The sequence below is a fragment of the Nyctereutes procyonoides genome, unplaced genomic scaffold (genome assembly GCF_905146905.1).
Source record: "Nyctereutes procyonoides isolate TBG_1078 unplaced genomic scaffold, NYPRO_anot_genome, whole genome shotgun sequence".
In the NCBI taxonomy this organism is placed as follows: Eukaryota; Metazoa; Chordata; class Mammalia; order Carnivora; family Canidae; genus Nyctereutes; species Nyctereutes procyonoides.
The window spans coordinates 2,698,712-2,713,755 of NW_026575034.1; the positions used below are offsets into that span (position 1 = coordinate 2,698,712).

The 15,044-nt window shown below is 43.5% G+C and overlaps 1 protein-coding gene across 1 annotated transcript; it reads left to right on the top strand.

Moving 5' to 3' along the window:
• Window positions 1-5,409: 5,409 nt before the first annotated feature.
• On the top strand, window positions 5,410-15,034 carry LIN7C (lin-7 homolog C, crumbs cell polarity complex component). The gene is made up of 5 exons (XM_055317974.1): window positions 5,410-5,470; window positions 8,288-8,406; window positions 8,923-8,994; window positions 10,582-10,791; window positions 11,626-15,034. Exons 1-5 carry the CDS (start codon window positions 5,434-5,436, stop codon window positions 11,779-11,781), a joined length of 594 nt encoding a protein of 197 aa, XP_055173949.1. The 5' UTR covers window positions 5,410-5,433; the 3' UTR covers window positions 11,782-15,034.
• Window positions 15,035-15,044: the final 10 nt, after the last annotated feature.

Sequence of the window (15,044 nt, forward strand, 5' to 3'; positions counted from 1 at the left end):
AAAACCTTCATAATTCCCAGAAAATGAAAATACTCATATCATACTCAAGGCTTTCTGAATCAAAATTTACATGGTGGGCCTCTGGTATGAAGAATTAATTAAATATATATATATATACACACACTATTAAATATGTGAACTAATTATATAATATTAGATGTATGAGTATATAGTCCTGTATAATACATACATAGTTATGTATAATACACAGAGTTAGATTTAATACATATTTTATGTAACGTATATGTGACGTATTTTTATTTCTGTAAGCTTGGTAGTAATTCCTGATTTTAATAATTTGTATTTTCATTATTTCCTGGCCAGTTTAGCTAAAGGTTTGTCCACTTTGTTGGTCTTTTCAAGAAACCCAGTTTTAGTTTCACTAATTTTCATACTTGTTTTTTATTTCTATTCTTTTTTTCTCTGCTATACTGGTTTTTGCTCTTGCAATTCTATTTCTCACTCTAAACTTTATTTTTTCCCCTTCTTTCTACTTGCTTTGGGTTTAGTTTACTCCTCTTTTTTGAGCGTCTTAAAGTTTAGGTTATTGATTTGAGGTCTTTCTCCTTTTTAGGCACTTACAGCTATAAATTTCCCTCTAAACACTGCTTTAGCCGCATCATGAATGTACTTTTAAAGCCCTGTAGAGGGGAGGATTCTGGTGCAGACTTGGTGGGAAAATGCCGAACTTCTTTGCCATCATAGGATTTTCGGGTTTTACCTGTGTGCACCTGTCTACGTGTGTGGTTTTTTTTTCCATTCTCCAATGTAATTGCTAAACTGTCGAGTAGACAAAGCTTTTCTTCCAAAGCAAAATGCCTCTGCCAGGGATTGGTTGGATTTGCAGAAAGACTCTTGCTTGTAGCTCAAAGATTCCTTTCACAGCCTAATGCAAATAGCAAGGGCATGTTTGTTTTACTTGATTTTCTCTGTAAAGTGGAGATTTCCTAGGCTATATGGGCCCTCCTTAAAGGGCCTTTCTGTTGGAAGTTTCCTTCTCTGCCTGTATTTCCACTGAGCATATTTTTGGCAGCCCTGACGCAATGTTTATGTCCTGTAAGTAGAGGTCAGCTGGTAGTGAAAACTTCCTGTGCTACCGCAAGTCCTTTCCCTCAGCCTGGGTGCTTTGTTATTTGCCATGCTTTGTCCACAATTTGGCAGCACCATTACCCACTCTACGTGACAAATGACATCATTGCTATAATGAGAATTCCAAGCAGCACCACTGGATCAAAGCCCATCTGTGTGCCTGCTCCCACACTTGACAAAACAAATTCCAAATTCATTCAGCATGCCGGTGCCATTTAGTCACTGTGACATATCCCAAATTTTGGACTCTGTGCAAAAACCAATCTGTGCCCACAAAATTAATCATGGAACACATTTTATGACGTTTGACAACAACTTAAAAGGTTCTCATCTCTGGCAGGTGGCTCTGCCAATCTGCAAGTATGTGCATGACAAATTCTGAACAATATATTATGTGGCTGAAAATATATCATGCAGGATGCACACCCTGGAGAGAACCAGAATGAGTCCAAACAATCCTGAGGTCTGTCTCAGGGATATTTAAGCCAGACTGCTGTCTTGTGAAGGAAGGATGATGGCCCCAGGTACACACAGAAAGCCAAAGAAAAGGCAACAGCTCGTGTGCCAGTAAATGCTGAGAACATTGGCACAATCGCCTGTGTTGGCAGGACCAAGAGTTTGAGATGGCTAATTTAAGCGACAAGATCCTGGCAAACAGATTTATTTAGGGCAAGGGTGCGTCAGAAAGATGCCAGAAAAATACATCAATCTGTGCCTTTACATGTACTGTAGAGTGATGATGAGACAGTTGACATTAAAAAAGTAAACCCTTACACTTTAATATAATCTGCAGCTCATCCTCACAACAAGCAGGGTTTTACTTTAGATCCCGGGCACTCCAAGATGGGGTTCTGTGTTCTCATCTGAGCTCCTCGATCAAGAACATTTTTCTTCAACAGGTGTTCTTGAAGAGATTTCCCCATATGGCTGTGTTGAATCGATCACACTCGTGTGTTTATATATTGTTTAGTTTATTTAAACATGTAGACTATTTCGCATTTGACAATATCATTGGCTTCAAGTAAAGGAAGCCACTTGTCTAAAATCTTACTTTACTGAGGAGTATATTACAGGAATTCTGGTTTTTTTTTTTTTTTAATAAAGAAAATGGGGACTTTAGTTGTCCCGATTGAACTCTTCACTTAAGAGCAGGATCTCACTCTGTCCTAAGATGCAAGTGTTTTGCATATCTAGCCTGTACGGTGGTGCAGGGTTCAACCGGCAATAAAGCAGTAAAATGTGGGGGGGGGGACGTAGTAAAACATTCCACTTGGCGTGTCTGGCTTCCTCATATTACTTTGCATGTTCCATTTCCCATCTCTAGACAGCCTCCTACCACCCATTTTCCCCACACGCTCCCTCCTTCTCTGACTTGATGCTTAGTACCGGGTGTCTGCAATGTCTTGGGTTAGGAAAGCTTTCATAACCTGGCGGCCTACTTAGGACTTTTATTCCTCATATGATGATAAAACGTGCATAATTTAGCTTTCGCTTGGATTTGTTTCCGCTCCGAGTTGCTGTTCTGATTTGACTCTACCATTCCATCTCTGAGGCAGGAAATGGTATGAGGAAGCGACAGGTAAAGAGGAGTCCTTCTGCAGGAAGAGCAATTCTTGGCTAGGAAGTGAGTCCTAATAACCTGGTGAGCCAGTAACCTGATAGAGGCATAAAACTCAAAAGCAGCTCTGCCTCATCTGTGCTCACAATTGCCTCCCTTGAGACCCAGGGCAGTAATCACTCCTCTTCCTCCGGAAAGTGAAGGAAGGAGCTGGACTTTGGCGTCTTTCACCTCCCAGGGTCAGGGGTTTGTGAATTACGAGTGGCATTTTAGGGACTCTCTCCTTATACAAAAACCGATTCTTTAATTTTGTGCATTGAATACAAATGGATTGTTAATGGACTCATATTTTTCCTGTTCAGTAGCTCCCAAAAGTTTTTTTCTTCCTTTCCTATGCTTAAATAATTAATGATCTGTAACTGTTCTGATTCCCAATTCTTAGATCGTGACTTTTCAGTCTTTCCGTTTTCTCTGAAAATTTTTAGGATTTTCTATTTATCCCTGGAATTCTGAAATTTTATGATGATTATGTATGTTCGGAAATTACCAAGGATGGGGAGCCTGGGTGGCTCCATCAGTTAAGCATGGACTCTTAGTTTTAGGTCAGGTCATGAGCTCTGGGTCCTGAGATCAAGCCCTTGAGTAGTCATTGTCATTGGGCTGCCCGCTCAGCAGGGAGTCCGCTTCCCCCATCTGCACCCCCCCCCCACGCACTCTCTCTAATAAATTTTTTTTTTTTTAAAAGGGAAATTACCAAGGACACAGAAAGGATCACTCAAAAGGAGCAAACAGTCCACAGTCCCAGCTACTGAGAATTGTTCCTGTTCCTGCCGGTCAAGCTACAGCCACCTAATTCATGGGACATGGTATAAAGGACTTAGAAGGACAGTGACGCAGTAGTGGGGCGTGATCAGCCGTACAGAAAAGGCTCAACTGGTTCCACCTAACAAAGCTTAAAAATCAATCCTCAAAGGACAGAATTGTTTTCAAGTTTCCTATCTGGACTTCAAAACAAACCTCAAAAATACTCATAGAGACACAAAAATATCCGGCACCCGAAAAGTAAATTTCACAATGTCTCACCTACATCTCACTCACATAGATGCATATATCTCACTGGTCAGGCCAGAAACAGGAAATTACGGGTCGTAATGAAGAGAAAAATCAATCTATAGAAACAGTGCTGGAAATAGCACAGATGAGAGAATTAGAATAAAACCATTAAAATCGTCATTATAATCGCATTCTGTATGTTCAAGACGCTGTGGGAAAAAGATCGAACATGGTGAGAAAGGACATGCAAAATGTCAAAACGCACACACGCCCACCCTTAAATCTAACCATTACGGATAAAAACTAGAACTCTGAAATGAAAACTGAACCATTGGGATCAAGAGAACAGTAGATGTTGAAAAGAGAAAACTTTGAAAAAACAAAAATGAATACAGTGCCAGCGAGCTGTGAGACAGGGTCAGACAGTGGGGTGTACCTGAGAGTCAGGTCACTGAGGGGGGGCTGGAGGGTGGAGGAAAAGGAAGTGTCTGAAGAAAGAAGGGCGATGTCTGCATTTGTCTTGTGCTGTGCGGCCTTCCCAGGAGCAAGGCGCCTGGTGCACACTACACATAAGGTGTTTGTGGCCCAACAAGGGGTAAAAGACAAGCACGTGCGTGGTGCTGCAGGGCTGGGGACCAGCAGGGATGGAGGGGAACACGGGGAGAGCCCCCAGCTGGGCCCGGTGGTGCCTCCCGAGCAGCCGGGGAGGTGGGTGCAGCGGGAGGGGTGCAGGGCCGGGGACCAGCAGGGATGGAGGGGAACACGGGGAGAGCCCCCAGCTGGGCCCGGTGGTGCCTCCCGAGCAGCCGGGGAGGTGGGTGCAGCGGGAGGGGTGCAGGGCCGGGGACCAGCAGGGATGGACGGGAACACGGGGAGAGCCCCCAGCTGGGCCCGGTGGTGCCTCCCGAGCAGCCGGGGAGGTGGGTGCAGCGGGAGGGGTGCAGGGCGGGGACCAGCAGGGCCCGAGGGGAACACGGGGAGAGCCCCCAGCTGGGCCCGGTGGTGCCTCCCGAGCAGCCAGGGAGGTGGGTGCAGCGGGAGGGGTGCAGGCCGGGACCAGCAGGGATGGAGGCGAACACGGGGAGAGCCCCCAGCTGGGCCCGGTGGTGCCTCCTGAGCAGCCGGGGAGGTGGGTGCAGCGGGAGGGGTGCAGGCCGGGGACCAGCAGGGATGGAGGGGAACACGGGGAGAGCCCCCAGCTGGGCCCGGTGGTGCCTCCCGAGCAGCCGGGGAGGCGGGTGCAGCGGGAGGGGTGCAGGCCCCGCAGCTGGAGGTCGCTCTGGGGGACGGAGGCGGCCCGGCAGCCCAGGGCTCTGAGCCTGCGGGTCTCCGGGGGCGGGAAGCGGCGCGGGGGGGGCCGCTGCAGGTTCCCGACCGGGAGCTCCGGGGAGGAGATGGGGAGGACGTGGGGGCCGGCGCGGGACTCGAACCCGGGACCCCGGGTCACGACCAGGAACCACGCAGGTGCCCCGGGGCAGGTCCTTAAGACCGCGTGTGTGCGATCGGAGCGATGCCGCGCGGCCACGGCGCCCCGGAGCGGAGGGGACCGCGGGGGCGCGAGGCCGGGCGAGGGGACCCAGGGCGGCCCCCAGCGAGCCCCCCGCCCCCGCCCCCGCCGGAGCACCGCGCCGACTCTCGCGATGCGGCGAGGCCCCGCCCCCGGCGGCCGCTAAGCCCCGCCCCCGCCGCGCCCCGTGTCGTCATTTCCTGTGGGTCGCGGGCAAAGGGAGAAGATGGCGGCGCTGGGGGAGCCCGTGCGGCTGGAGAGGGGTGAGTGCGGCCGAGGCCCCGCGCCCCGGGTCCGGGCTGCCCGTCGCCGCGCGTCGCCGCGCCCGGCCGCTGGGGGAGGGGGCGCCTGCGGTCCCCCGGGCGGGGCCCCGCGCGCTCCTCGCCGCCCGCCCTGCCGGCAGCGGCCGTGCCCGGGGCGCAGCCCACCCGCCCTCGCCGCCCACGCGCTCCCCGGGGCGGCGTCCGGAGCCGGGTCCCCCCGAGGCGAGCGCCGCGCCGGCCCCGCGGGCGGTTACGTAACGCGGCGGACGCGGCAGGTGCCGGGGCGGGCGGGCGGGCGGGGGGGGGGTGGGCGCCGACGCGGCCTCGAGTCGGGAGCCGTCGCTGCTGCTCCGCGGTGCGCCTCGCTGCCGGCCTCGCTCCGGGGTGCAGGCCCGTCGGCACGCGGGACCCGTCGGGTGGTTTTCTTCCTCTTTTCTTTTTAATTTAGGGGACGCCCGGCGGGCTCGGCGGTGGAGCATCTGCCCGCGGCCCAGGGCGTGACCCCGGGTCAAGGGGTCGAGCCCCGCGTCGGGCTCCTGCGTGGGGCCTGCTGCTGCCTCTGCCTGCGTCTCTGCGTATTCTCATGGATAGATAAATAAAATCTTTTAAAAATATTTATCCATGAGAATACACAGAGAGGGAGGCAGAGACGCGGGACTCGAACCCGGGACCCGGGGTCACGCCCTGGGCCGCGGGCAGATGCTCCACCGCCCCCCCCCCCCCCCCCGGGCGCCCGAGTCCCAGCATCTTTTCTGACCAAGGAGGAAGGTCCTCTGGGGTGACTTTCTCGGTCAGCCCCGAGACCGTGGCCTCTTCCTCCTCCTGCCTCCTCCTCCTCCTCCTCCTCCTCCTCCTCCTGAGCGCCGCGGCGCTGTGCTCTGTAGATGGGAGCAGGTCTGTTCTCCGTCAGCAGGACTAGGTGTTCTCCTTTTGAGAGCCGGTGGTGGTGGTGGGATTCCGGCGCGCTGGCGGTCTTTTGTCTTTTGTGTTTGCAAACCGCAGCACAGACTGTGAGACGGCACCTCTGGCACTTACTGGGGGGGTGGTCACGGCTTTGTTTTTTTGTTTTTTTTTGTTTTGTTTTGTTTTGTTTTTTTGCTTTTTCAGAGCCCTTGTCGGGTCTATGACGGAAGGCTCAGCAGCTTGGTAGGATGAATCCCTAGTGGCTGCCATGTAGCCGGACAAGAAAGAGCGCACCCACTGTCGCTTCCCTAGAGTCCTGGTTAACAAACACTCCCAGCAGCGCTCAGTGTAAGATCAGTGCCTTACGCTCGGGGCCCTGAGCGTCTTCTAAAATAGTCAGACCTTGATTCAGTTTGGAGGACGTGTGAACACGTGGCGAGGCACACTTGAGGTTCAGCAAAGAGTTGTTTCGTTTCCATCTCTTGCTGATTGGAAATATTTATATAGCTTACGTGTTGTGACTTGGTAGATTAAAGTGATCCATGAGCCAACAGTCGGCGTTCACCAGTCGTTTGAATTGTGGGAAATCAGAATGGGGAAAGTCTGATTCCGTTGCATGTGATCAACATCAGTTGAAGCTTTTACTACCTGAAATGGGGAAAGCTACTGCTTGTTTCGCTACATTTATTCCTACTTTTGCAGCCGCACACACAAAGAAGGCTATATTAATTCTATAAAGAAAACGTTCCAGGCTTGTGGTATAGTATAAAGTTTAGAGCTTTTTTCTTTTAAAAGGAGGCAAAGAATAATAGGTACACTAGTCTCCTGGGGTGCAAAAACACAGTTTAAAAAAAAAAAATAGAGGCAGTTATAACAGTGTTTTAACATGACTGAATCTTTTTGTTTTGTTTTGTTTTAATTTTTTTTTTTTATTTATTTACGATAGTCATACAGAGAGAGAGAGAGGCAGAGACACAGGCAGAGGGAGAAGCAGGCTCCATGCACCGGGAGCCCGACGTGGGATTCGATCCCGGGTCTCCAGGATCGCGCCCTGGGCCAAAGGCAGGCGCCAAACCGCTGCGCCACCCAGGGATCCCTTGTTTTGTTTTAATAAAAGATGTTATTTACTACTTGAGAGAGGGGGTTGGAGCCAGGAGGGGGCAGAGAGAAAGGGAGCAGCAGACTTCCCAGTGAGCAGAGGGCCTGACCCGAGGCTCATCCCGGGACCCTGAGATCATGACCTGAGCCAAAGGCAGACGCTCAACCGACTGAGCCACCCAGGCGCCCCAACATGACTCTGAATCTTAAAAAATTTATTGATTTATAAAACACCCTTCCATGAGAATTTCCGAACATGCTTTACCATTGTTTTAACTGTGTTCCTGCCACTAACTGCATCTGTTGTTGAATGGTTCATATCCACATGTAAATTGTGGTTTTCTTTCAGAAATGAACAAGGATTTCCCTAGCACACAGTGTTTGTGCTACTCAGTGCTTTGATTACTGATAATGATAGATAAATTTTTAGTGACTAATGAGCTCCAGATAGAACCGTCAGCATTTTGAAGCAATCCAATGTTCGTGTGTCTGTCACATTTGAACCCCTGTCCTTTTCTGTAACATTTAGTATTTTATATTCAGTTTTCCTTCATCTCAAAGATAATTTTTTTCCAGATCTTATATGTATGCAACATAAGGCTCCTAATTGCATAAAATTTAGCATTCTCAGATTTTGCACTCCCTCCCTCGTATGTGTATTCACATACCCCCTCAAACATGCAAGCTCATACTCTTAGGCTTTTTTTCCCTCTGTATTCTACATTTTTCTGGTTAATCCCTGAGTACTGAATCCTGTTACAAGGCATTTAACGAATCTTCAGAGAAAATGATCAGTGTGTGTCTGTTTGACTCTAGATATTTGTAGAGCAATAGAGTTGTTGGAAAAACTGCAAAGAAGTGGAGAGGTGCCACCACAGAAACTGCAGGCTTTACAAAGAGTCCTTCAAAGTGAATTCTGCAATGCTGTGAGAGAGGTGAGTAAATAGGGTTAAATTTACTAAACACGAGCTAATTGGATGTAAGATCATACTCGGAAATTTGGTCATAAGTTTTTAGAAAACAAACTTTAGAAAATTTTAGAACCTATCCCTCTCATTTTTTGGAAAAAAAATGTATTGAAGTATAATGAACCTACAATGCTGTATGAATTTCAGGCGTACAGTATATTCCATAATTCTGTTCGTTATTCAGTGCTCACCACAATAAGTCTAGTCATCCTCTGTCCCCAAACGTGTTATGACAATATGAAAACTGTACATCCTATGCTATATGTTTCATGCCTGTGACTTTTTTTTTTTTTTTGACTTATTTATTTTTTAACTGGAATTTTGTACCTCTTCATTTTTTGGGATTTTTTTTTTTTTTAGAGAAATATTTTCAAGATGTCATAACTTTGCCTAAAACTTGAACACACTGATTAACTTGACTTAGACCTCAAATGTGGTATATTCTGAAATTTTAAAGCATGATGATATCTCTGAGTTTTACAGGTATATGAACATGTCTATGAGACTGTGGACATCAGTAGCAGTCCTGAAGTGAGAGCTAATGCAACTGCAAAGGTAGTTTTTTGTTTTTGTTTTTTCCAGCTAGTAAAAATGAGAAAATACATCATAAATGAGAGGTTTAAAATATGTAATTATTAGATATTTGATAGGCTTATTTTGAAAGCTGATAACATGGATTATCCTTCACATCACACTAAACTATCTCAAATACAGAGAAGACATTTTTATTGGCTTTACAACACATATACAGTTTCGATAATGCATTAAACATACACTTGCACACAGATAATACCCATGTTAATACATAACTTCTATATATAGTATACATACTGTATCATTAATTAAGTAACTTTTCATCAAAATTCTGAAATATATTATTATCCTCATTTTCTTGATGAGAAAGCATTACATTAGGTTATTTTTCTCCACACAGACAGCGTATGGTAGAGCTGCGTACACTCCCGGGCTGCTCTTTGCTTTTCTCCTTTACCTCAACTCTGCAAATACGGGGTAATGTCATAGGTTAGGTTACCTCTTCAGAGCTGCTGCATATGACAGGTTTCAATGTGCTTTTCTGTGCCAGTGTTCTAGAACCTCTGATATTTCTAGCATCAATGTGTCTCATGTCTTGTTAGAATAACTTAGTATCAGCAGTAGGTGACTTACACTAGAACTAGTCATTAGCAGGTAATTTTGCCTTGATAGTTACTGGTCCATAAAAGGAAATATTGGATTCTCTGTTGAATATAAACACTTAAACATGTGGATATAGTTTGGAAGAGTATAAAAAGACCTAGAAACTTGGCTTGAAATTCCTTAGTTTTATGACCTTCACAGCTTACTGAATTTCTTGTTCTATAATCTGTAAAACAAGGCTTCTTTCAGAGCTTGGAACCTAGTAGTATTCAGCACATCTTGATTTCCTTCTTGTCCTACTCCCCATTTTTGCTCATGCACCCTGATCTATCGTGAAAAATGGTACCAGATTACTTAATTACCTTTAAAAGCAGAATGAAGCCAAATAACCTAACTTTGTGTTAGGATTAGTGTACATTAGCCTAAATTTTACAGTTTTAAAGAAGAGTTAAAGTAAAGAGTTAAAGTTTTAGTCATAACTGGGTAGTTCACTAAAGCAACAGAAAAATTCACAGTGGTCACGTGTACCTGTCTTTTTCTCGATACTGAAATATTTATTTAGCATATAGTACAGATCATACAGCCGCACAAATGACTGCCTAAGAACACCTACCTCTCTCCTTATAGGTTACTGTGTAGGTAGGTTGTGTCTTGTACAGAAGCTCCTTCCTAAAGGAGCCAGGCGCAGGGCTGCTGGCTGCTGGCTGCAGGAGGAGTTTTCTCATCTCATCTGCCAAGCGAGCCTGCTTGCCAATTGCTGCACAGCAGTTCTGGACACTGGGTGGGCTGAGTGACCTAACCAGTCTTAACACCTCCTACATAGATACCCAGGGTATGCTTTCCAGTCATCGTTTGTAAAATCCCCTGCGCTCGGCTTTACCTTCTCCTCCAGACTGCCAGTGAATTTGTGAGCATGCAGACATCAAAAGTGAAGTAGTTTTTAAAAAGAGACAAAAGAACTGAAACAAAGATCACATTTTAAAAATATGTAAAATTTTCTTTGAGGCTACTGTGGCTGCGTTTGCTGCCAGCGAAGGACATTCTCATCCTCGAGTTGTTGAGCTACCAAAAACAGAAGAAGGCCTTGGATTCAATATTATGGGAGGCAAAGAACAAAACTCTCCAATCTATATATCTCGAATAATTCCAGGTGGAATTGCTGATAGACATGGGGGCCTCAAGCGAGGAGATCAACTCCTTTCTGTTAATGGAGTGGTATGGATGACTTTTATTCCTATTTGTAGTAACGCAGTGTAACCACTTGGGGGTGTATTTGAGTTATGGAAACAAGATAATGGGGGTGGGGGGGACCAAAGAACCTTGGTTTAGAAATCCCTTGGGGAAATCCTGGGCAATAGTATTTAGTACGGTGATAGCTTTTTAAAGCATTTTAAGTGTGTTTTGCTGCTTTTCCAATGTAAATTAGCAATTCTTAGTGTGATTTTTATGAAGTAATTAAGCTCTTTAGTAGTTAAGGTAATACATTAAATTAGAAGTCTGCCCTGATTTTAGTCTTACAGAATAACAGTTGGCTAATTTATTTCTGACTTCGTGAAATAATCGGGCAAATAGATTGGTAGTCAGAGTAATTATTTGAAACTTAAAAACCAGTTTCTGGGCTATAAACAGAATATGATTTACTTTTATTTTTATTTTTTAAGATTTTATTCATTTATTCATGAGAGACACAGAGAGGCAGAGACACAGGTAGAGGGAGGAGCAGGCTCCACGCAGGGAGCCTGATGCGGGACTCGATCCCAGGACCCCGGGGTCACGCCCTGGGCCAAAGGCAGACGGGCAGACGCTCAACCGCTCAACCGCCGAGCCACCCAGGCCACCCAGGCGTCCCAAACAGAAGATGATTAGCAGAGGATTTCACATCCATTAAAATGATAAAGCCAGATTATGTCATAGGTTTGTAGTGTTTGAAACGATACAGCATTAAAACATTTTTACTTACATGTATTTCAAACATTTTTGTGTTTTGAGTTACTTAACAAAACCTGGGATATTAATTGTGTGTGTGTTCATGTCTATTTTTTTTCCTAGAGCGTTGAAGGAGAACATCATGAAAAAGCTGTAGAACTGCTGAAAGCAGCTCAGGGAAAGGTGAAATTAGTAGTACGATATACACCCAAGGTCCTAGAAGAAATGGAGTCACGCTTTGAAAAAATGAGATCAGCAAAACGCAGGCAACAGACCTAATGCAATTCAAAACTGTATATTCCATTTTGCTTTTAGCTAGAAAAGTTTTACTTGTGACCTACTGATGGCCGCAATGCCAATGATTGTAAAAAAGAAACAAACTTCCCGTGAAATCCTCCTTGCCATTTTATAAACACCTCTTTTAACATTGTTTATGGTTCCAGAGATGCATACACTTTTTTCTGACAAAAAGTGAAAGGTGATGAGGGCAATTCTGTCCTGCTGTTTTTACAGGCCTTTTTCAAATGCAGATTTTGTCATAAAGTTGTTATAGATTTTTAAAAATGCTTTTTTAATATTAAAAAGTACTTTTACATTCTTAATCTTTTTTTAGGAAAGAAAGTTTTCTTCATTTGGCTGCTTATTTAAAAGTAACAGTTCTCCAGCTCTTTTTTTGCTTACTCTATTTTTTTTAACGTGTAACATTTCTTTACGGTTTTCCAAGAAATGAAACAGTCTCAGCTACAGCAGCAGTTCACTACACTATCAGTGTTAACACCACTGCTGCATTTTGTACTTCGAACACACATAATATATATAATCAGTGGTAAATCATAACACAGAAGAGTGGAAATTTTTTACTTTTATTTAAACATAACGTATAACGAATATTCATTTATACTGATTTATAAAAGTTTTTAAGCACTGAAACAATCATTGCTAAAATATATATTCTTTCATAATATTTGAGCAGTGAGGCAAGAGGATGTAATTTGGTTGTTGGCATTACTGATTATATCGCTATGTTCAACAATAGATCATAAATTATAAATGCAAAAACAGGTTCAGGTTTCATCTTTTGCAAAATTTTTTAATGCGATTCATTTTTATTTAAATATATTTCTTATATTTTGGTTTTTGCATTCCTAGAGATGAGCCAGTTAGTTTGTGCCGGGAAATAGCAGGAGCAAAGACGAAATACTACCTTTAACCTCACTAGCCTCAAGAGTTACACACTCTTAACTAGCTCACTTAGAGAATTGACTTTAAATAGGAAGAAGGTAGAAGGATATGCTTAAGATATATAGAAATCATGAGGTGATATATTCCTAAGAGTCTGCACACTCTTAAGTCAAAATGAGTAGGAACTCATTCATACCGAGATGGTTGAATGTAGAGATGTGATCTTTGATTCAAAGGATGGGAATTCTGAGAGATACTTTGATTTGTCCACTGGATGTCACTCTTTTACTGAAAGGCAGCTACTAGCGTAGGACCGTGACTGAGGTCTTTTTAAAGGTGGAAATTACGAGTTGGAGTTCATTTTCGGTCCCAACTTACAGGAACATTTGTATGGTTTATAAGAATTTTAAGTGACAGATGCTAAAAAGAAGATAATGGGTTGAAATGCATAAGGAATTTATCCTAATTACTGACCCTGTAAAAAGTGGGCATTCTGTAACATTCCTTCAGGAAGAATAGCAATGTATACCTTTTTCTGCATGTGTGTGAGCACTGTGAGTCTTACAAGATTATTCCAGTTTTCAATGATTTTCAGAATAAAAGTCAATCAGCATTGTTATTTATCATTTAGGTATTGAACACTGGATTGCATGGTTGAATGTGTCTTTAGTCCACTACAAAACGTGCTTGTATTGATAGGATCATGTTGTTAAATTGTGTATTTTCAAAATTAACTGATGTTTTAAAACGTTGAGACCAAAGTAGTGTAGAAGAATTATGGACTTATTTTAATTTAATTGTAAAGTTATTAGAGGTATTTGTTGTAGAGCTTTACATTATTAAAGAGAGAGATCGGTGCATATAAAAACAGTGATATTAGTATGCTCGTATTCTTGCATTACAGGGTAAGTAAATCCTGAAAAATCTTATTTTAGTATAGCTACAGCTGTAGTAGCTTTTAAGGGCGTGTCAACATTTCATTATAAATTATAGCTTCCTGGTTCAGTATCTCTGCTGTTTCAGAACTTTCAGCCAAGTTCAATCTTTTCTGGTGTTGAAACTTAGTAAGTTGAGTAAGCTAATTTTTTTTTTTCTTCCGCAGTAATCCACAATCTGTTCGTTGTGTGGGTTGGCACTTACTTATAATTCTTAAAATAAGGATAGCTTAAAGGAGCCAAATACAGTAGTTTTGCTTGCTACTGTTGAGCATGAGTAGCAGTAGTTTGTTTTTGTTAATGCAGTTTTCACAGTGTATCCCAGAATTTTAAATCTTGACCATAGAAAAATACATTCAGTGGCAAAGATGTACAGTAGTGGTCTTACTTAGCGAGAGAGTGAAGGGGATTGTCATAAATAAATAGTCTGATTCATGAACGTAACTAGGCACATTATAAGTATAAAATAAGCTTTTGATTTGTAAATTATAAACTACCCAGTTTCCATCTGTTTTCTTGGTACTTCGAAATGGGTGGGTTCAGTGGTTTCTCAACCTTCACTGCACATTAGAAAACCCCGCAGAGCTTTAAAAAAACTCTAATAATACAGGAGTCCCATTCCATAGCAGGTAAGTTCAGAATCTCCCAGGGTGGGACCAGATACTTACTTTTTTAAGCTTTCCAGGTGGTTCTAAAGGACATGTAGGGTAGAGAACCACTTGCTTTCCCCTTTATAAAATGCTCTAACTACACTGGACTCTTATCTGGAAGTATCAGAACAGAATAGTTCAATTTATAGCTACTGTTTAGTAGCTGCAAATACAATAATTGATTATCTTCCTTAGTACTTTCTTGAGGAATAAAAGGTACTTGGCATTCCTTATTTGGGAAGTAATTATAGTTCATCTTATCTTTTTTTCTTTAATTGGCCAGTAGTTTAATTTCTGTCATCTTTCTGCCCCTTTGGCCTTTAAAATTTAACGAAAATAAATTTATTAATTGAGAAAGCCTATTTAAAAACTGCAGATGAGTAATACTGTCATCGATAATTATGTACTGTCTTCATAGGGCCACCTTCTCCATTAGTATACTAGATTATAATGGCCTAGTTCTTTGGGATTTGGTAATTCAGATGTGTTTTTTAAAAATCATCGTCTTCCTCTACTAAATGTTTTAGTTCTTTTGCTCAGTACTTAATACTTAAGTAGTTTGGCTCAAGTACTTTGTTTACAATTTACATGGATATTATTGCATTTAATGGCTATGGCTTATCTGAAAAGAATGTCAGCATGACTTGGTGTAGACTTAAAAAGAATACATGTTGTGAATATTTTATAATGTGGAATGATCACTGAAATATCAAGGACTCTGGTAATCGTATTTCTTGAATAAATGTATGTTTATGAATTTCCTAACTTTTGTTGT

Bases quoted from the DNA above. Each gene is read 5' to 3' on its own strand.
- LIN7C (XM_055317974.1), top strand. From the start codon at position 5,434: ATGGCGGCGCTGGGGGAGCCCGTGCGGCTGGAGAGGG. The intron at 5,471-8,287 runs GTGAGTGCGGCC...GTTTGACTCTAG, and splicing joins GCCCGTGCGGCTGGAGAGGG to ATATTTGTAGAGCAATAGAG. The intron at 10,792-11,625 runs GTATGGATGACT...TTTTTTTCCTAG, and splicing joins TCCTTTCTGTTAATGGAGTG to AGCGTTGAAGGAGAACATCA.